Source organism: Ambystoma mexicanum, chromosome 1p (assembly GCF_040938575.1).
Source record: "Ambystoma mexicanum isolate Mex_15411 chromosome 1p, UKY_AmexF1_1, whole genome shotgun sequence".
Lineage (NCBI taxonomy): Eukaryota > Metazoa > Chordata > Amphibia > Caudata > Ambystomatidae > Ambystoma > Ambystoma mexicanum.
In genome coordinates this window covers 103,427,175-103,449,448 of record NC_090921.1, presented here as the reverse complement: position 1 = coordinate 103,449,448, position 22,274 = coordinate 103,427,175, and the positions used below count along the sequence as shown (strand labels likewise).

Genomic DNA, 22,274 nt, shown 5'->3' with positions numbered 1-22,274 from the left:
ACCGCGCACTACTGGCCTACCTCTCTCCTTGCAATCATTTTCAGCCTCACTTTATGTATATATAATGACTCACCGCGCACTACTGGCCTACCTCTCTCCTTGCAATCATGTTCAGCCTCACTTTATGTATATATAATGACTCACCGCGCACTACTGGCCTACCTCTCTCCTTGCAATCATTTTCAGCCTCACTTTATGTATATATAATGACTCACCGCGCACTACTGGCCTACCTCTCTCCTTGCAATCATTTTCAGCCTCACTTTATGTATATATAATGACTCACCGCGCACTACTGGCCTACCTCTCTCCTTGCAATCATGTTCAGCCTCACTTTATGTATATATAATGACTCACCGCGCACTACTGGCCTACCTCTCTCCTTGCAATCATTTTCAGCCTCACTTTATGTATATATATAATGACTCACCGCGCACTACTGGCCTACCTCTCTCCTTGCAATCATGTTCAGCCTCACTTTACGTATATATAATGACTCACCGCGCACTACTGGCCTACCTCTCTCCTTGCAATCATTTTCAGCCTCACTTTATGTATATAGCTTCCTGATTAGTCGTGTTTACTGTCATGCTTTGTGCCTTATGTATATAACTGTAATTTACACTGTTCATTTTCTGGACTGTGCACCTTTTACCATGTTGTAACTAAGGGATGCGCCCGGAAGCCCTCGGGCCTGGTGCGCTTTACAAATAAATACAAATACAAATACCTGCCTGTTTGAAATTAATTATGTTCATTGGATTGTCGATGTAATATTCTTTAAAAGAACCAGCTGCCCAGGGACAATCATTACAATGCTCCCCCCCCACCCCCAGGAGCCCTGCCTTCTGGCCCTTGCCGTATGGGCCAGTCTGAGCCCCCCAGGATTCGGGTAGTCATCCTCGACGTGGTCCCGACTGGGGAAAGTGCTGTCCAGACCCTTTAGCCCAGCATAGGCGCGCATGCGCATGGCTCAAGTGATTAACTCGGATAAAAAGCAACGAGGACGTTTTTTTCAAAAGAAAAGTAGCTGGTGTTTCTCATCTTCACAATCGAACCAGTAAGAACCCACACCAACAGAACACTAATTGGGTGAAAGAGGGGGAGACCCTGACACTCTGATCCTCAGTGGCCCTATCAGAAGAGGGCGTCTTTCCCCAATCACACCTCCGTCCTGTACAGCTCATAGTGCCCGTCGTTCAGTCACATAGGCATTGATCGAAATAAAGACGGCTGACTCATTGATCGAAATAAAGATGGCTGACTCATTGATCAAAATAAAGATGGCTGACTCGGAAGTCAAGAATGGCCGAGTGCGCAGGTCAAGCTTTGGATCCCACCCAGGCTCCATCTTGAAACACGTCCCTTTCTGTCGGAGCCGCGTCGCGGGCCGGACATGAGGCCTAAACTGGCCAATCACAGCTCCACGCACTCACCAGCAACCATTTTTTTCATAAATTGGCCCATGTGCGCGGCACAGAACCTAGCCTCACCTGGCACGGAATAGGTGGCGCTAGCCGGGTCTAAGCATGCCACTGTCTCTGCCGCAGCCCCACAGGACCACCTCTGCCTTTATCTTGGCAGCGATGCTCCTTTTCTGAGCGCTAACAGAAAGCAACCCTGCCCATTCCCAATTTAGCATGTCTTCAGTTTGGCCCAGAAATGCCTGCGGGAAGACAACCCCTCCAAAAAAAATGTATTTAAAAAAACATACCTAGCCCAAAATAAAGCAGGAATAATAATGGGTCCAACAAAGGCTGTGTTGACAAAAGCGGGATCGGGCGGGTGCAGGAAGTGATGCCGGCCGGGGTTTGCTCACCAATGCCAGGTTTTATGAAGGAACCGTTTATGCAGACAGGGAGGTTGGGGGGAGGCACGAGGGAGGGGGGGTGCAGGCACGACACAAAAGAGGTCTTTCATGGTATGGCAAACGGACAGCACGAGGAGCCAAGCTGGGCCTGGATGGGCAAGACAGGGCCGTGTGGCAGTACAAGCCTGCCCTTTTATTTGCCAGAGCACATGCTGTGCAATGGTGCTGCGTGGTGGCAAGCTCCTCCCCCCTCGCCAGAATCAAGGGATGGTCTGATGGCCACAGAGTAGGCCTTGCGCAGCCGCGGCACACTGCAACACGTTGGGGAGTAGGGGTGGTTAGAAAGTGGGAAAAGTTCCCTGCCCCTGGGGGTGAGCGGTCACTGCATTAGGCCATGGTGCTGGGGGTGGTTTGCCCTTGAGAGAAGCCCCCTGCCCCTCAGGTGTGCAGACGCTGCATAGGCCCTGGTGCTGGGGATGGTTTGCTCTTGAGAGATGCCCCCTGCCTCTCAGGTGTGCAGACGCTGCATAGGCCCTGGTGATGGGGATGGTTTGCTCTTGAGAGATGCCCCCTGCCTCTCAGGTGTGCAGACGCTGCATAGGCCCTGGTGCTGGGGATGGTTTGCTCTTGAGAGAAGCCTCCTGCCCCTCAGGTGTGCAGACACTGCATAGGCCCTGGTGCTGGGGATGGTTTGCTCTTGAGAGATGCCCCCTGCCCCTCAGGTGTGCAGACACTGCATAGGCCCTGGTGCTGGGGATGGTTTGCTCTTGAGAGAAGCCCACTGCCCCTCAGGTGTGCAGACACTGCATAGGCCCTGGTGCTGGGGATGGTTTGGTATTGAGAGAAGCTCCCTGCCCCTCAGGTGTGCAGACACTGCATAGTCCTTGGAGCGAGGGGTGGCTTGCTATTGAGAGAAGCTCCCTGCCCCTCAGGTGTGCAGACGCTGCATAGGCCCTGGTGCTGGGGATGGTTTGCTATTGAGAGAAGCCCCCTGCCCCTCAGGTGTGCAGACGCTGCATAGGCCCTGGTGCTGGGGATGGTTTGCTCTTGAGAGAAGCCCCCTGCCCCTCAGGTGTGCAGACACTGCATAGGCCCTGGTGCTGGGGATGGTTTGGTATTAAGAGAAGCTCCCTGCCCCTCAGGTGTGCAGACACTGCATAGTCCCTGGAGCGAGGGGTGGCTTGCTATTGAGAGAAGCTCCCTGCCCCTCAGGTGTGCAGACACTGCATAGGCCCTGGTGCTGGGGGTGGTTTGCTATTGAGAGAAGCCCCCTGCAACTCAGGTGTGCAGACGCTGCATAGGCCCTGGTGCTGGGGATGGTTTGCTCTTGAGAGATGCCCCCTGCCCCTCAGGTTGGCAGACACTGCATAGGCCCTGGTGCTGGGGATGGTTTGGTATTGAGAGAAGTTCCCTGCCCCTCAGGTGTGCAGATGCTGCATTGGGCCCTGGTGCGGGGGTGGTTTGCTATTGAGAGATGCCCTCTGCCCCTTAGGTGTGCAGACACTGCATAGGCCCTGGTGCTGGGAGTGGTTTGCTATTGAGAGATGCCCCCTGCCTCTCTGGTGAGCGGTCACTGCATTAGGCCCTGGTGCTGGGGGTGGTTTGCTATTGAGAGATGCCCCCTGCCCCTCAGGTGTGCAGACACTGCATAGGCCCTGGTGCTGGGAGTGGTTTGCTATTGAGAGATGCCCCCTGCCCCTCAGGTGTGCAGACACTGCATAGACCCTGGTGCTGGGAGTGGTTTGCTATTGAGAGATGCCCCCTGCCTCTCTGGTGAGCGGTCACTGCATTAGGCCCTGGTGCTGGGGGTGGTTTGGTATTGAGAGAAGCTCCCTGCCCCTCAGGTGTGCAGACACTGCATTAGGCCCTGGTGCTGGGGGTTTGCTGCTGAGAGATGCCCCCTGCCCCTCAGGTGTGCAGACACTGCATTAGGCCGTGGTGCTGGGGGTGGTTTGCTGCTGAGAGATGCCCCCTGCCCCTCAGGTGTGCAGACGCTGCATAGGCCCTGGTGCTGGGGATGGTTTGCTCTTGAGAGAAGCCCCCTGCCCCTCAGGTGTGCAGACACTGCATAGGCCCTGGTGCTGGGGATGGTTTGCTCTTGAGAGATGCCCCCTGCCCCTCAGGTGTGCAGACACTGCATAGGCCCTGGTGCTGGGGGTGGTTTGGTATTGAGAGAAGCTCCCTGCCCCTCAGGTGTGCAGACACTGCATAGGCCCTGGTGCTGGGATGGTTTGCTATTGAGAGAAGCTCCCTGCCCCCCAGGTGTGCAGACACTGCATAGGCCCTGGTGCTGGGATGGTTTGCTATTGAGAGAAGCTCCCTGCCCCTCAGGTGTGGAGACATTGCATAGGCCCTGGTGCTGAGATGGTTTGCTATTGAGAGAAGCTCCATGCCCCTCAGGTGTGCAGACACTGGATAGGACCTGGTGCTGGGAGTGGTTTGCTCTTGAGAGATGCCCCCTGCCCCTCAGGTGTGCAGACACTGCATAGGCCCTGGTGCTGGGGGTGGTTTGCTATTGAGAGAAGCCCCCTGCCCCTCTGGTGAGCGGTCACTGCATTAGGCCCTGGTGCTGGGGGTGGTTTGGTATTGAGAGAAGCCCCCTGCCCCCCAGGTGTGCAGACACTGCATAGGCCCTGGTGCTGGGATGGTTTGCTATTGAGAGAAGCTCCCTGCCCCCCAGGTGTGCAGACACTGCATAGGCCCTGGTGCTGGGATGGTTTGCTATTGAGAGAAGCTCCCTGCCCCTCAGGTGTGCAGACACTGCATAGGCCCTGGTGCTGGGGATGGTTTGCTCTTGAGAGAAGCCCACTGCCCCTCAGGTGTGCAGACACTGCATAGGACCTGGTGCTGGGGATGGTTTGCTCTTGAGAGATGCCCCCTGCCCCTCAGGTGTGCAGACACGGCATAGGCCCTGGTGCTGGGATGGTTTGGTATTGAGAGAAGCTCCCTGCCCCTCAGGTGTGCAGACACTGCATAGGCCCTGCTGCTGGGATGGTTTGCTATTGAGAGAAGCCCCCTGCCCCTCAGGTGTGCAGAGACTGCATAGGCCCTGGTGCTGGGATGGTTTGCTCTTGAGAGAAGCCACCTGCCCCTCAGGTGTGCAGACACTGCATAGGACCTGGTGCTGGGAGTGGTTTGTTTGCTACAGAGAGAAGCCCCCCGCCTATTCGCCATACAGGCCCTCTGTATAAATGTACGTACCTTTTCATAATATTTGACCTCATAGTCCAGTACGTTGCCGCTTGGTGGCTGGATGACCGGCCAGGTCAAGGCGATGCTGCTGTGAGTAGCCATAGTCTGCTGGATCCCGGACACTGGGAGGGGCACTGGATGGTGGGAGAGAAAAGCTGTGATTAAAGGGGGAACAGAGGGGGGAACAGAGGGGGGCATAGGAGGTTTCCCAATGTGATACTAATGACTGAGATATGGGTGAAGTTTTGTAAAGCCCCCCACAATTTAACACCCTAAGCTTCTGATTTCCCAGTAAGTGATGACCCTTTGGCTGGACCAAGCGCAGGTTCAAGGTGAGGCAGTGCAGCCACAGTGTGTGTCACAGAGGGGCCATTGGGCAGGACTTCGCCCTTTCAAATCCCTCGTCTAGTGGAGCCAGCCAGGTGGTTAGAGCTGGTGAAGGCAGCCCACCCTGCATAGCAGGAGGCCACACTGTCCAGCCCCCCTTAAACTGGACAGGTCCACAGAAGGTGCTGCATTAACTCAAGCATTGGCCTGAAGGATGCCCGCCCCTTATGATCACATGGCTGAGAGGCGCAGAGTAAGACGGGCCAACACTCCCCGCGTCGAAACACTTTCAGACATAGTTTCATTGAACAACGACAATGTATTCATTTTAGACTTGGATAACACAAAAACCACTGCACCACTCCTAATATTTAAAATCTTGGGGAGCACCTTCAGATCCTGGCCCTCCAGATGGTGAGAACAACATCTCACCAATCCCATGGAATGGTGTCTGCCACTTCCTGGGTTTGGAGGGCAGTCCCAACACCCCAATGGGGAAGGCTGAGGCTGCGCGTTCCACCAAATCCTGTATACATGATGGCCCCATCCCCTAGTGAAATGCTTGGGAGTAGCGTCAGACCGGAACCCCAGAATCCCATTCAGTACTGCGGCATTGGAACTCACTGGGTTGTCAACCATCGTACTCCCCTAATATTCAGTCAGCAATTGCGACGTATCAAAACCTCTGGATGCAGGAATTGTGACGTATCACAAACTATGCATGCAGGAATTCCAACATACCACAAGCTATGCATGCAGGAATTGCAACATATCACAAACTATGCATGCAGGAATGGCGAAATATCACCAACTATGCATGCAGGAATTGCAACATACCACAAACTATGCATGCAGGAATGGCGACATATCACAAACTATGTATGCGGGAATTGCAACATATCACAAACTATGCATGCAGGAATGGCGACATATCACAAACTATGCATGCGGGAATTGCAACATACCACAAACTATGCATGCAGGAATGGCGACATATCACAAATTATGCATGCGGGAATTGCAACATATCACAAACTATGCATGCGGGAATTGCAACATATCACAAACTATACACGCGGGAATTGCAACAGACCACAGACTATGCATGCAGGAATTCCAACGTACGATAACACAGTCCCTGCTCTTTTGCTACCCTCTCTTCACTCAACCTCCTTGACAGCGTTCCATTCTACTCTCTCACCCTCGGGTGGGATGGTGAGAAAAGATGGAGGATGAAGGGGCTTCCAGGCGCATGCAGGTGCATGGCAGAGGGGAGCAAGGAGGCTGACGCAGGAGTTCTCCTCAACTTTAAAGGGACCTCCCATTGCCACAGTTCCCAGGATCCTGTCACCACACTTCACTGGGCCATTAGCCACACCTCCCAAGGGCACTAGACCACACCTCTTAAGGCGGTCACCCACAACTACCGGGAGCCTCATCCAGCTTTCACACACAGCTTCTAGTGCACCAATCAAAGGTCAGAGGGGCCCTCAACCACATCTCACCAGGTAACCTGCAGAGTTCCCAGGGGAACTCTGCAGGGACCCACTAGGACCCACAGCTCCCAGGGCTCGCACCTCTGCTGAAGTTACCAGTGACCCACACACACAGAACCCTGTAGCATAGCAAACACCTACGGCTCCCAGGGGCACACAACCACTGTGTCACTTACCGTCTTTATTGGTGGTGATGTTGACAGACTCAGAGTGGGGTGCCGTGGGGCTTTCCCCCGATACCCCGTTAAGGGCCTGGATCTCGAAGGTGTAGGTGATGTACTGCTGCAGTCCCTGGATGAGAAGCCGGCGCTCGGTCAGACTCACCGGCCGGGTACCAAAGGAGACCCGGCTGCAGGCACGACACAGCTGTCGCTCCGGGCACTCTTGGCACAGCACGGTGTATGTGACATCGTTCCGGCCACCATTCTCCAGCGGCTCGCTCCACTCCAGTATGGCGGATGTGCCATTGATCTTAGCCACTATGCTCCGGGGCGCCGACGGTGGGCCTGTGTATATGGAGAAAACACAAGATGGGGTTTGCATCAAGCTTAGACATGGACCACAAGTAGCAATCTTGTGCACTAAGGTGGGACTAACCAGACCCAAAATAATTCTTCCCCGCTGCCTGTATGTGCGCATGTGCAAGTGTCTTTTTCACTATGTGGCTCTGACGATCTCTGTGCTGCCTTGTTAGGCTGTTCCCCGACTGCTTGCATACTCCTCTCGAGCGGTTATTCTGCATGTGGTTGTTCTCTAGAGGGTCAGTGTGCAAATGCATGTGAGCAGCTGCTGCCAAACTGCCTGCTTGCGACTAGCTGTGCATGGTCTATCTGTGGGCTAAGTGCCGGTTTTATGTACCTCGCCTTTCTCTTCGCTCTGCCGCAGCTTTTCTGGTAGAGGTTCCCTGTTTCAGACTGTCCTGGGTTGGCGGTCGGGCCTTCTCGGTGGCAGGAGCTATATTGTGGAATTCCCTCCCTCTGGCCCTTCGGAGGATGGATGACTACTTGTACTTTAGGAGATCCCTGAAGATCTATCTGTTTTAGCTTCCCTTCTACTTGTTTGGTAGCGCCATGAAGCCCTCGGGTGACTGTGCGTTTTATACGTTTGGTATGAATAAATAAATAGCTGCTCTATGTGTGAAATTGATCCCGGTAAAAGATATAGGGTAGCAGGCTCCCCGCCTGCCCTACTCACTGGTGCACTGCCTGTGCGGAGGGTCGATCCGGGCCCGGTAGTAGCCGGTGCGGCAGGAGCAGAGGGTGGCACCTTGGGTCGCCGAGTGGCTGTTCGCTGGGCAGGCTTGACATGAGCCCTCGCCCTGGTTGGCCTTGAAGGATCCTTGCGGGCAGGCTGAAAAAAACAGAAAAAAAGAGACATTTAAGAACAAGGCATGGCCGGGTCCCAAATGACCCCCTCTTCCGTTATAAAGCCAAGTCACGAGAGTTCAGAATAAGTCCGCCCTCCCTGCATTCAAGTCCTGGGTCAACAATGTCAACCCACAAACAGCTTTATCTGAAAAGTCAAGCCTGCTAACTTACACCCGCCAAACCACAGAAGTGGGTGTAGAGAAATATTCCTGCAAAACAATATTGGCTGAAATTACTTCTCGCAAACTAATTACTTCCAGGTCAAAATAGGAGGCTGGAAACTAGCATGCCCTGTGCGGAAGGCTAGACAGTAGCCACTGCTTCCACTTCCTGTTGTTATCGCAGGACTTCCCTGGGAATGGTGTTTGACTACATGCGCGTGACTGGAAGAATCTGGAGACCCCCTGCGGTCTGCTGTGTTCTCATTCGATTTTTTCGAATCAAACACCGTTAATTCCTATTTACATTGAACAGAACTGAGTAGTACATTTGGGGAGGCCTAGAAATGTGCAAATGGGATGCAAAGAAGGCTATGCAGGTTTTCTTTTGGGCGTAATCATTTTCAGCAAATGTGGTTCTGCGCGTTTTGCTTTCCACTAAATGTACTTTAGCCAGAAATGAACTTCAGAACTGGGAGTAGGCTTCTTTAAAACTCTGTATTTGTGTGGCCTGGATGCACGTCAGTATCACACATATATATATATATATATATATATATGTGTGCAATGAGTTTGGCTGCTAGGATAATTGGCTGGACATTTGATTGGATAAAATGAACAGTGCGAGCAGGAAACACTGCTGTCAATAAGCTCTTCCCTCTTCCATGTCTACTTCCTTCTTCTTGCTCCCTTTCCTCGTACCCTCCAATGCTGTCAATAAGCTCTTCCCTCTTCCATGTCTACTTCCTTCTTCTTGCTCCCTTTCCTCGTACCCTCCCCCTCTCACTCTTTCTCCTTGCCCTTCCTACCTTCTCAGCTCTCTGCCGCTTCTACTTTACTCCGCTCCTGTGTCTCATCCTCTCCACCATCTTTGTGTATTCTCTGCACAAATCTTAGAGGAACCCCAGTGAAGTGGGGTGCTGCTAGGTCTGGAAAAGATCTGGGGCTTTGCTAATATTGGGACCAGTGATCGAAGGGAGTTGGAACGGTCGGGAACAGCGTTCCACTACTTTTATTTTTTTTTCTGTTTACCATTCCTCTACTTTTTACAATGATAGTCACCATTCTATACAGACGATTTGTCCATTCATGTCCCTGTGCAAGTGTAAAGTTGTAATAGGAGCCTAAGTTACTAGTCACTTAGACTATTGCAACGCCCCGGCCGCAACACCCTGTCACAGGTCACACTGTGTTTCCTCCTACCCTCTCCCCTGCCGAGACCACAAGTTCCACTATTTTTTTCGGTACACTTCTACCACTGGTGGGACTGTCGGGACTCAGGGCTAGCTAGTCTTTTGGTTATAGCCCCTGAGCTTCTGTCCGGGGCTACAACCAAAAGACCCATCTGCCCCACTCCCTAGCAATACAGGTAGATTCTAAAGGGGGTCCACAAACTGGTCCTGCCCCCAAAGCCCAGGGTGTGACAGTCTCTGAAGTCCCCCAATTTTTGTTGGCTGGCACCAAACCCGGGGGTTAGAGGAGGACGAAGGGGAATAAGTGGGAAAGTGGGCCTTAACTCCCTCCCCCAACAGCTGCTGCCACTCTTTATAAATGACTCTGTGGGGGTGGGGGGGGGCTGAAGGGAAGAAGAGAGCTGTGGCAGGGGACAGCCCTATTGTTCCCATAGATGACAAGCAGAGGCCCGCACGGCTGGGGGTGAGAGTGAATGTTACAGAGCGAGTGTTCTGGGGTGAGAGCGGCATCCCTGTTTAACAATCGCCACCCTACAGGCTGCCAGAGCAAGACTGGACAAGGGACAGCATCCATCAGGGAGCCATGAGCCCACTCCACAGCCCGAGGCCACCCTAGTTCCCAGATATCCGTGGGTAATCATAAGCAGCGCTCAGATGCCTGAGGGTTCGTAGCGCTATATAAATGCAAAGTTATTATTATTATTATTATTTTTATTATGTTCTAGCAGTCTGAAGTCCAGCCATGCAGACTCGAAGCGCTACTGTGAGGAACAGTCAGGAAAAGTGCTAAGATCTATGTGGACCAGCAGGCGGGGAGAAATAATGGGGCACTGCAGGGGTACCCAAAAAAGCATGAAACATATCCTTAGCCGAGCTACATACCACAGAAATCGCAAAAGCAAAACATAGCAAGAAAAAGGACATAGCAAGAAAAACAAAGAACATCAAAAAGTGGGTGTTGTGCGATGACATGGTCGCTTTAAATTGAAGGAAGGCCATCTCATGAGAGTCCCACCCAGTTGTTAGTAACCAGCTGGCCAGCGCAGTTTGGCAGGATGTTGAAAGGTGGTCTTCGGCTGCAGAATGTGTTCCTAGTGGCACAGTGCAGGGAAGGCCCTTTTGGATACGAGGGACAACCGGGGTGAGCAACCAGTACAAGACATTATAGAGCCTCATTACAAGTATGCGAGAGCGGGAAAAAATTGGCAGTAATAGAATTACCGCCACTTTTCCTACTCCGCCATATTACAGGTATGGTCCTGGAGTTGATGATTTACCTATAGCAAAATGCTGGATTTAAATCCTCCAACTCTCCTCTGAAAAATTGGCAAAATCAGCTGAATTACTGCAGAGGAAATACTGCTGCAGTAATTCCACCAAATAAGATCAATAGAGTCCTATGGACTCGAAAAAAAATGGGAATTTACACTGCCACCGACACTTGTAATCCGACGGTAATCCAGCCGGCCCAAGTGGAGGAAATGGTAATTCAGTTTGGTGGTATCTGGGTGGATTTACCGGCCAGATACCACCAACCTCGTAATGAGGCCCAATGTTTTTCACAGCAATACCATAGCGCTGCCTTTTATAGCCTCCATTTTCTGAAGATCACCGGTTTGTCCATGTCCAGGGCTTCAGAAACAACAAGGCAGTGATGGAGTTTACACTGGCCATATCAGGGAAAAGTGCAACTTTACAATTGCAGCACACAAAATGGTCCCCATGAATAGAGAGCTAAGGAAATAATCCCAAAGCATAGGAGAAAGAGGGACTCTTGATGTCCCAGCAGGGAGGGGTAACTCAGGATTAATCTGGGTCCTCTAGCCTCATGGGCATGGTCTGGGACCAGGGTACAGTGACGGTCAGGGTGGCAGGGGGCCACTGGCATTCACGGCAATAGCTATGTTAGGTTAAAGGATTTTTATACCATGCACTACCACCACCTGCGTGGTCCCCAGGCGCTCTGGCGGATCTGTAAAGCTAGAGGGCAAGGTGTAGGACTGGGTGGGATTAAGAGCAAGAGAGCTGTGATGTGCCGTTGGCAGCTCCAGTTCAGTTTCGTGGAGCGCAGGTGTGAATTTCCAGTCGGTAGCCGGCATGTGCTTTTTTGCGAGGCTATGTGTGACTTTGGTGGTGGGGCCGGCTCCTCAACTGCAGGTCCTGGCTCTTCCTGTTGCTGCCCCTCCTCTAACATTGTATCTTGTCACCGTCAATAGCAAAGACTAAGTAGTCCGAGGAGCCGGCTCTACAGCGGCTACTCTGGAGGAATCGTCAAACCTGTCTCAGAATAAGGTAAAAGTGGACTGGTGGACAAGTCCAAGTATACAGCCACTAGATGGTCACTCCAAAAGAAAATGTCTGGGGTGCAGACCCTACGGAGGTTCTGAGCCGCTGCATCATGCTACTCTAGGGGAATCATAAAACCTGTCTCAGAATAAAGAAAAAGTGGACTAGTGGATGAGTCCAAGTATACAGCCACTGGATGTTGACTGCAGAAAATGTCTGGGGTGCAGACCCTACGGAGGTTCTGAGCCGCCATGTCATGCTACTCTAGGGGAATCATAAAACCTGTCTCAGAATAAGGTAAAAGTGGACTGGTGGACAAGTCCAAGTACACAGCCACTAGATGGTCACTCCAAAAGAAAATGTCTGGGGTGCAGACCCTACGGAGGTTCTGAGCCGCCATGTCATGCTACTCTAGGGGAATCATAAAACCTGTCTCAGAATAAAGAAAAAGTGGACTAGTGGACAGGTCCAAATATACACCTTGCTACATGCGGAGGGGGTTGTGCAGAAAGTGATATTCCTGCATTTTAAAACGCAACAAAAATGACGGAAACACATTGGTCTTTTTTTTGTTCGGTTTTTGAAATGCGGAAATATCAAATAGAACCGTTGGGGTACAGTGTAAGTCTGCAGAGAGTTTATGTGACCAGCACGACCAAATTTTGTTGTAGTCCTTGCTGTATACTGATGTGTGTGAATTGGTTGACAAATGTTGTACACACCCTCCATGGAGCTCTGGGGACATCATAAATATGTGTGTATGACAGGAGCCGTTGCGGGGGACAGGGGGTGGGGGGTGGGGAGTTCTTGTCCGGGGCAGAGCACAGTGAGACAGAGTTCAGGGAACCACTTATGCGGCCCTTTACCATGCACGTGGTCATTGGTACAGGTCAATGTTCCTAAGCCGCAGGCCTGGGCGGATGAGTACTCTGTGGATGGTGAAGTTTGTGCAGTATCCATAGTACAGATTCCTCTAGAGACGGGAGCAGGAGGTGCAAACCATGCCACCTGGAGTCCTCCACATGCCCCCTTCTCTCTCTGTTCAGAATAATGGGCACAAGAGGTCCACTAGACCCGTCAGGCCTACTGGCGATGAACCCCCTGCTTCAACCACTGAAGTCTATCGGTCCATGGGGCGGATGGTAAAGGTGATGCTTTGCCCTACTTTGCTCAAATAAAATCCAGCAGAACCTGCTACTCAATCTGGTAAAATGTAAGATTGTTGATGCCTTTCCCACACCTTCCTCCTTGGTACGTCCTCCTCATATCAGAGGGGAATTTGTAATCCAGAATCTGAGGCAGAAGGAAAATGTTCCTGCCGCAGCATTCCAGCAACTGTCCTTTTCCCATTGGAGTGGGAATCATGGGTTTTCCTAAGGCCTGGGATTCTGGCTCAGCCAAGGGATGAGCTCTTTCAGCAATACCAAGAGCTTTCATCCTTCAAGCCGACTATCCATCAGGCTCATCCACAACATCAAGCTTGTGAAGACGAAAAGACTTGGATAAAACACCGTCTTCCAGATTAATCATCACAATCCAACCTCTAAAAGGACTAAGATGGCACTTCCAGATGTTCTACAGTGCCTATATTTATAGACTGCACACAAGCAAAGCTTGTCTAGACAAAGTCCTATGATGCTATGCGTCTGGCAAACAAGACTCATACCTAAGCAGCCTTTCAGGCCCTCACCGCGGCCATGCAGGAGGGCTCAGAGGGATCAACGTTACTGAAAGTGAGGAAGCACCATCTTCAGTTCATCGCTGATCTTCCTGCTAATGGTCTTCAGGCTGGCCCATTGACAGTGGTTGCGTAAGTGATTGCAGGAGGACACCCTGCATCTGAGATCGAAGACATTGGTCAGCAGGAAATGCCGCTCTTAGGTGGACACGATGAAGAGGCTTACATGTGGAGACTGGAAACATGCCCAGCGATTCAGAAGGAAACCAAGAGATGAATGAATGAATGCTGCTTTAATCGTGAACCTAGAGATGAGCCAGTTCAGAAGTGATCTTTCACAGCCTCTGCCATGCCGTTCAGGAGCAGTCCAGAGGATATGGCCTTCTGGTCTTGAACGGCCGGCTGGGTCTGTTTCTAGAGTGCTCTGTCTTTGTTGTCTAGTACTTTGTTTCTGCTTTTTCCCCTTTCCCCTCCCACTCACGTAGTAATTGGCTAAGGCAGGCGGGTGTCCGTGTCCTTTTGTCTCTGCAGCTTTCTCCTACTGCCCTCCCCTGCCTTTCCTGATTGTAATCTGTAGCCATCTTGCAGAACAACCACTTGGTAATAAGTTTTAGAGTCGGTTTGCTGCCTTTTTGAGGGATTTATTTGTGGCTTTACTGTGATTTAAAATCCATTGTCTGGCCTGTTTGGTGCTTTTTGGAGGGACTTTTCTGTGTTTGTACTTTGATTTCCAATCCATTTTCTGGTCTGTTTGGTGCTTTTTGGAGGGACTTTTCTGTGTTTGTACTTTGATTTCCAATCCATTTTCTGGCCTGTTTGGTGCTTTTTGGAGGGATTTTTCTGTGTTTTGACTTTGATTTCCACTCCGTTTTTGAGCTGGTCTTCTCTTAGATGACCTGTATTTGGGGTCTAGTCCTTTGCTTGTTTCCTTTTTTTCTCCTTTCCCCTCCCATCCTCCATTTCTTAAGCAGCGCTTCCATGACAGCCTTGACTGGGCAGCCTGCAAAGGGCATAGGCTAAGGGCACCTTCCCTAGGGCGCCTACCATCCCTGTTTGCCTGTTCGCCTGGTGCTCTAGCCCTACCAGACGCCCATCTATCCATCTATGGCTACTTCCAGGTAAGGGGTGTCTTCTTCATTGAATCTTATCACTTCTGTATTGTGCCACGCATACATATTGCTTCCCAACATGTTCCAACAGGGGCTTGTTACATTAAATCTCACCACTTTTTACATTTTGCCCACCAGGATGTCCCAAAAGTTGGTCACCCCTTTTTGAATGATGCTGCTGTGTGGGTTGCACCACAATTGAGTTTGTAAACGCGGCTTTTGATTTCAGCCACACTAGAATTGTAACATGCTGCTTTTGAATTTAGCCACACTAGAATTGTAACACGCTGCTTTTGAATTTACCCACACTTGAATTTTAACTTGCTGCTTTTGGGTTTAGCCACATTAGAATTGTACTGAGTTAGTGAACGCTGCTTCTGAATTCAGCTGCACTAGAATTGCAACCCTCTACTTTTGAATTTAGCCACACTAGAATTGTAACGTGCTGCTTTTTAATTCAGCACTTGAATTGCAATCCCCTACTTTTGAATTTAGCCGGACAACAATTGTACTGAGTTTGTTAACAGTGCTTCTGAGTTTAGCTGCACTAGAATTACAACCCGCTGCTTTTGAATTTAGCCACACTAGAAAAGCAATCCGCTGCTTTTGAATTTGGCTACCATAAAACCCTACTGATTTGGCGTCTGCTGCTTTTGAATCTAGCCACACGTGAATTGTTTAGATTTAGTTTAGGCACGCCACTCTGCAAACCATAATACAAGACGAAAGCAAACGTGGGACAATATAGAAGTAAGCACGAATAATAAAACTACTCAACATCCAGAGATCACCTGAAACCAACTAACTACCCCCTTCTCGTCTCCACACCCTCAACACCTCTCACGCACTACAGATGCCCCCAGAGGGCTATTTGAACAACCCACCAAACAAAGTAGAACCCGCACACTCCTCTCTAATCATGCTACAAACTCAATACCTACAAACAACTCAGACACGGGTCGCCCCCCCCAACGGACGCAATAGGTCCAGTGCACGTGACAAAGCACACCCAGCAAGCTCACATGCCCAAGCACCAGTTCCTCCTGGCTCTGCACACATCAACAGATGAGCACACATGTCATCCTATCCCTTTCTCCCTCGCTAACCAACCCTAGCCACTTTTCTTACAGAGCCACGTGAGTGCCTGGATTCCATGCAAATAACAACAGACTTCCTGAGGCTTGTAGTCCATCCTTGTAGCACACAGTCCTTCAACTTGGCCTCAAAGCTTCCCCACTAAATGTGACACTGTGGCAGGTCTGTTGGTGGTGATGCTGAATGGCAGCATGGTCCATCCTTATCTAGACCACTGGTTCGTTCACCTGTCTTTAGCAGTTGACTCGGAACATCAATGTGGTATTCAGGCCCCCTCGAAGCTACACTGATCGTAACATTCCCTCTGGTTCCACCTGAGGATGGCGTCCTTTGGTACTGTCTTTATTGGGTTGATGGGGGATTCTGTGCTTAATCTTTTTGGTAGTCAAGGCTGGAGGTTTGTCTATTTCTGCCAACAGGTGCTGGCACAACAACGGTTAAAGTGCTGGGGAACAATGGTCCAAGTGTCCGTGGTTCCCTGTGCCAGGTTTCAATGGGTGCCATTTTCCAGGCATCTTCTTTTGCAAGAGTCTTCGATGGGTGGTGTGCCCTTCAGTAGGGGCTGGATTCCCTGCCCTCCAGCAAAGACCCTTCCCTGTCTCTTGGGGGGTCCAATGATCCCGTTCACTGATACCACCAGCTTGCAAGGCTGGTGGGGGAGGGAGGACCCTGGATGCTGCCTCATCGCAGGTGAGACGCATAGGGTCAGAAATCCCTCTCTTATGGAAGTGGTGGAAGGTTCCTGTTTTGATGCTGTCCAAAGGGGGTTTCCAAGTTCAGGTGCGAACAGACAGCCAGATAATGGATAAGTACTTCAACAAGTGGGTGGGGGCAAAGACTGAGTCATGCCAAGAGCAGGAAAGAACCTGCTGTCCCTGATGCCACGGTACTTTCGGGGAGTCAGGTGGCGAGCACTGCTGTGGCTCTCCTCTGCTGGGTTTGCCTTCTAGCACGTTCTGTGTCTATCCCCAAGACTTCACATGGAGTTTCCCTGAATAATCGGTCTCCCTTGGCACACCTGGAAATTCACAAGCAGCAAGCAAAGTCCGGCCGGCGACGTCACCTCCCTGCCTCAGGACAGCTATGATGCTGCCTGCAATGGGGCACTTCCTGGGTGAATACAGCATGGAAGGATGACACAGAGTGCGTAGCGGGGTCAACACATCGGCCTTGGGGAGGGGGCGTGATGGGGACTAGGTCGCAACCACGCCTGCTCCCCACCTCTTCACACGAATCCCTCCTTCCTCTGGAGACCTCCTCCGCTGTGGTTAGCTATCTAGTCGCGCTTTGAAACACTTGTGTATAGGCGCGTTATAAATGCCATATCATATCAGCATATCTTTATGTAGATCACTATATATATATTGCATCTAGATAGGACTTTGAATACTAGCATGTCCACACTTAGATAGAATTGTGAATATTAGCATGTCCACACTTGGACTGAATTGTGAATATTGGCCTGCGTTGCATCTAGATAGGACTTTGAATACTAGCATGTCCACACTCAGACAGAATTGTGAATATTAGCATGCCCACACTTAGACAGAATTGTGAATATTGGCCTGCGTTGCATCTAGATAGGACTTTGAATACTAGCATGTCCACACTCAGACAGAATTGTGAATATTAGCATGTCCACACTTAGACAGAATTGTGGATATTGGCCTGCGTTGCATCTGGATGGGACTGTGAATGTTGGCATGCCCACACCTATATGGAATCCTAAGCAATGGCCTGCGCCGCATCCAGACAGAATTGTGAGGGTCAACAGGTGCCACACTTGGATAGAACTGTGAATGGTAGCATGCTAAAGGTCAGGTAACCCACTAACCAATATGAGCTCAAACTCTGCATACTTATCTCACTAAAAAAACTCACACAAGCATCTCTCGCACAACAAGCCGCACGCACATCACAACACTGCAACAACACATAAGCCGGAGCAACAGCACACACGGACTGACACCGATCTAATACCCGCACCAAAGCACAGTATCTGGGGTATACCGAGCTGAAGCTGCCGACAGAACACCACTCCTCTCACTATCCTACTCCCTCTTCACCTTACTAACCCATCCCACCTTATCCTTTACAGATCCGCCAAAGCGCCTGGGGAGCAATTCCGTTGGCGACGGTGCGCGGTACAAATACCTTTAACATTTAACATTTTAACATTTAACATATATTTTCAGGGTGCAAACATTCAAGTTGCAAACGACTTGCCAGCCATAAAGAAAGTCACTCGCCACCTCAATTCTACACATACACACACACAGCACACCATTTCTTACTCGCCACGAGTCAAAAACCTCTTTAGGTACACAATTCATCAGACCACTGCATCATTTAAGGACGAATCATGAAGCAGGTGCCCAGAAGGCAAATAGCACCAAGAATGCCAGCTTTGCAACGTAGATGTGCAATCGTTCGTAGAATCCTCAGCCAAGTCACAATAATGATGTCTGCGAAGAAAGTAATACCGCGGGGATGGAAAAGTGAGCAGGAGCGCCCCCTGCCTCTGCCCGGTTGGAGGATTTACAGCGAATGCCTTTCATGGAGAGGGAATAAGAGAGGCAACCTGTGTGAACACACCTGGGAGAGGCGTATGGAGTTGCAAATGGAATCCATGCCTCCAATGCCTTTATTATGCAGCATGGAGAAATTGAAGGAGTTTTCTTAGTGGGGTAAAAAGGGTTTTGTTCACTAAATCTGTCCCGGGGGGTTGGTTGGGACCTGTGTGGGTATTTTTAAAGCCAGGTCATCTTTTTGAATGTCATGTGACATATATTTCAATAAATATGTAAATACAACCAGACACCAATGTTGTGCCCAGCTGGCTAAGGCTGTAAAGTTTCTTCTGAAATAGCCATCGTGTCAAGTAAGGCATTCGGAAACCTAGCGGTCGCAAACATCAGGAAAACGTGATTACCTGTCTGCAAACCTTCCCTAAGTAGTGTCAGTTTCTACCCTATTGCTTACATGGCCATGTATACCTATCCCTGTCTGCTACCATTCTCAGTATAGAGGTGCCCCCACTTCTGTGGCCACATGTGTCCCATCTGTTTCTAGCTATGCTACCTATAACTCCCTCTGTCCACCTCACACAGCATTCACATCTCCCCTCTTTTCTCCTTATCCTTCCATCTATAATAATCGTAAAATGAGATATCTATGTAGTGCTTCATGCTGATCCCTCTGGCTTCTAAGCACTGCAATAACTGCTAATAGTGTTACCCAATGTAATTGTTCTCCGTGTATCAACTTCTAAAGGATAATGAGCTGAGCCGGCCCAGCTTGAGGTCTGGAACTTGCAAAGTATTGCTTTTTCCCCAAATCAGTGGCAACCACTTAACCCATGAGCTATTCACCCGAATGGCACTGCGCTTCTTTTAAGCATACCTCTCTCTCTTTCCCCCTCCCCTCTCTCACTGTCATTCTATTTCTCTACTTGTAGGTCGTTCTGTACGTCCCCACCCCTGCTTAAGTCCTCCTGTCTACAAATTCTCCCTATGCACCCCCTCCGCCACGCCCTCTCTCGCTCCACTTTGTTCAAATCTGTGCTTTTCCCACCCCTCCCAGGGTGTAATTGTGGTTTAATTTTAGCTCTCCTCCCAGCACCGGCCTCTTCCTCCTGAGCCCGCAGCCCTGGGAAGAGCTTTCCTGTAAGCTGGGAAAATCAAAAGATTCACTAAGGGAGGGGCAGGGAGTCTCAGTGGCACCTACCACCCCTCCCAACAAATAAAACACAACCCAAGTACATTCATTCCCTGCACTCACTCTTCCACACACAGTAGCAGTCCAGTGCAAGCCGAGTAACTTACCTTCCACAGACGAAAGGCATGACTCAGAACAGCACAGGTAGAGCAAGTTTAGAACAAACAGAACAGTATCGCAAGGACAAGCTTCCAGCTGAATGAATAGCACAGGCAGGCCAAGCTTCCATCAAACAGAACAGTATTGCAGGGACAAGCTTCCATCTGAATGAGTAGCACAGGCTGTGCAAGTTTAGAAGAAACAGGACAGTATTGCAAGGACAAGCTTCCAGCTGAATGAATAGCACAGGCAGGCCAAGCTTCCATCAAACAGAACAGTATTGCAGGGACAAGCTTCCATCTGAATGAGTAGCACAGGCTGTGCAAGTTTAGAAGAAACAGGACAGTATTGCAAGGACAAGCTTCCAGCTGAATGAATAGCACAGGCAGGCCAAGCTTCCATCAAACAGAACAGTATTGCAGGGACAAGCTTCCATCTGAATGAGTAGCACAGGCTGTGCAAGTTTAGAAGAAACAGGACAGTATTGCAGGGACAAGCTTCCAGCTGAATGAATAGCACAGGCAGGCCAAGCTTCCATCAAACAGGACAGTATTGCAGGGACAAGCTTCCATCTGAATGAGTAGCACAGGCTGTGCAAGTTTAGAAGAAACAGGACAGTATTGCAAGGACAAGCTTCCAGCTGAATGAATAGCACAGGCAGGCCAAGCTTCCATCAAACAGAACAGTATTGCAGGGACAAGCTTCCATCTGAATGAGTAGCACAGGCTGTGCAAGTTTAGAAGAAACAGGACAGTATTGCAGGGACAAGCTTCCAGCTGAATGAATAGCACAGGCAGGCCAAGCTTCCATCAAACAGAACAGTATTGCAGGGACAAGCTTCCATCTGAATGAGTAGCACAGGCTGTGCAAGTTTAGAAGAAACAGGACAGTATTGCAAGGACAAGCTTCCATCTGAATGAACAGCATAGGCAGGGCAAGCGTCCATCAAACAGAACAGTATTGCAAGGACAAGCTTCCATCTGAATGAACAGCATAGGCAGGGCAAGCGTCCATCAAACAGAACAGTATTGCAAGGACAAGCTTCCATCTGAATGAGTAGCACAGGCCGGGCAAGGTTAGAACAAACAGGACAGTATTGCAAGGACAAGTTCCATCTGAATGAGCAGCACGGGCAGGGCAAGCGTCCATCAAACAGAACAGTATTGCAGGGACAAGCTTCCACCTGAATGAACAGCACAGGCAGGGCAAGCTTCCATCAAACAGAACAGTATTGCAGGGACAAGCTTCCACCTGAATGAACAGCACTGGCAGGGCAAGCTTCCATCAAATAGAACAGTATTGCAAGAACAAGCTTCCATCTGAATGAGAAGCACGGGCAGGGCAAGCTTCCATCAAACAGAATAGTATTATATGCGCAAGCTTCAATCCAATCGAACAGCACATGCTGGACAAGCGTCCATCAACCAGAAAAGTGTTCGAAGGGCAGGTTTCATCTAAATGAACAGCACAGGCAGGACAAGCATCCATTGAACAGAACAGTATAATACAGGCAAGCTTCCATCTAACTGAAAAGCACAGGCAGGGCAACCGTACATAAAACAGAATAGCACAGGCAGGACAAGCTTCCATATAACTGCACAGGAGAGGAAGGGCAAGCATCCATCTAACAGGATAGTATTATAAGGGAAAACTTCCATCTAATTGAACAGCACAGGCAGGATAAGCTTCCATGCAACTGGACAGCACAGGCAGGGCAAGCAGCCATCTTACTGAACAGTACAGGCATGGCAAGCGTCCATCTAACTGAACAGCAAAGGAAGGGCAAGCATACATCAAACAGAACAGCACAGGCAGGACAAGCTCCCATCCATCTGAACAGCAAAGCAGTGCTTAATTTGCGGGGGTGTTTGCCAGGGCTCAGCCCCGTCACTTATTTCTCAGCCCTGGCACTTATTGTCTCAGATTGATTATGAAGTAATGATGGCCAGAGCATCCATCAAGCCCCAATGAGCAGGTGCGAGCTGTAGCCTAGCCACCAATGTGTCAACACTGTGGGGAGCAGCAGTGGGTGGTGGCAGCAATGGTGGGGAACTGCCCGCCAGCAGTGTCACAAGCGTGGTGGAAAACATTTGGGCCCTGCCACTTATTTTCTTACAAGTTAAGCACAGCAGATTAGGCAGGGCAATGTTCCACCGCACAGAACCCTTTTGGACGTGTACACACGCTTCCATGTAATGAACTGAAGGGCAAGGAGAGTGCATGCTGTCTGCACTCAGACTTGTGTGGCGAGCAATGCTGCAAGCTTCCCTCGTAGCATGGCACAGAACTCTAGGCAACTTGGGCGCTAGTCATCAGTGTTTACCCTCCTGCGGCACCAGTGGGCACCTGTGCCCTTTTTGGATGTCTTTAAAAAGTGAGTAAGTGAAAGACAGCCATCGATTGCAGTGTGGTTCCAAGTGTGGAGCTTCAGAAGTATTACAGTCTCAAGATGCCCGCATGCTCCTTCCACGTCTAACAGAGTCCCTCGCGCCACTCCCTGGGGCCAGACTTGGGCATTTGCCAATCCAGCGGCACCTTTGTCTTCTGTGGTGCTGGCAGATTTGAACATGAAAAAGCAGGCACGGTGTAGCTGTCCCCTTACCCAACGAGTCACTCTGATTTCCTTTCAAGGAAACATGCAAGTGCTTTGACTCCCAAAATATGCAACGACGTCCTCCCTCAAATCGTGTACTGAGGCTCTGGTTATAGACGCACGCCCATAGGCTACTGAGATCTTACACTTTCGG

The 22,274-nt window shown here is 50.3% G+C and overlaps 1 protein-coding gene across 2 annotated transcripts in view; it reads right to left on the bottom strand.

Annotated features, from left to right (window-relative positions):
• LOC138566692 (ephrin type-B receptor 4-like) overlaps nucleotides 1-22,274 on the bottom strand; it is a 115,158-nt gene that overhangs the window by 44,490 nt on the left and 48,394 nt on the right. For both annotated transcript variants that reach the window (XM_069644271.1, XM_069644279.1), the window contains exons 4-6: nucleotides 8,020-8,175; nucleotides 7,002-7,331; nucleotides 5,012-5,136 (exon numbers count right to left, since the gene is read on the bottom strand). In XM_069644271.1, coding sequence (XP_069500372.1) covers nucleotides 5,012-5,136; nucleotides 7,002-7,331; nucleotides 8,020-8,175 — 611 coding nt within the window. The remainder of the gene's footprint in view (nucleotides 1-5,011; nucleotides 5,137-7,001; nucleotides 7,332-8,019; nucleotides 8,176-22,274) is intronic.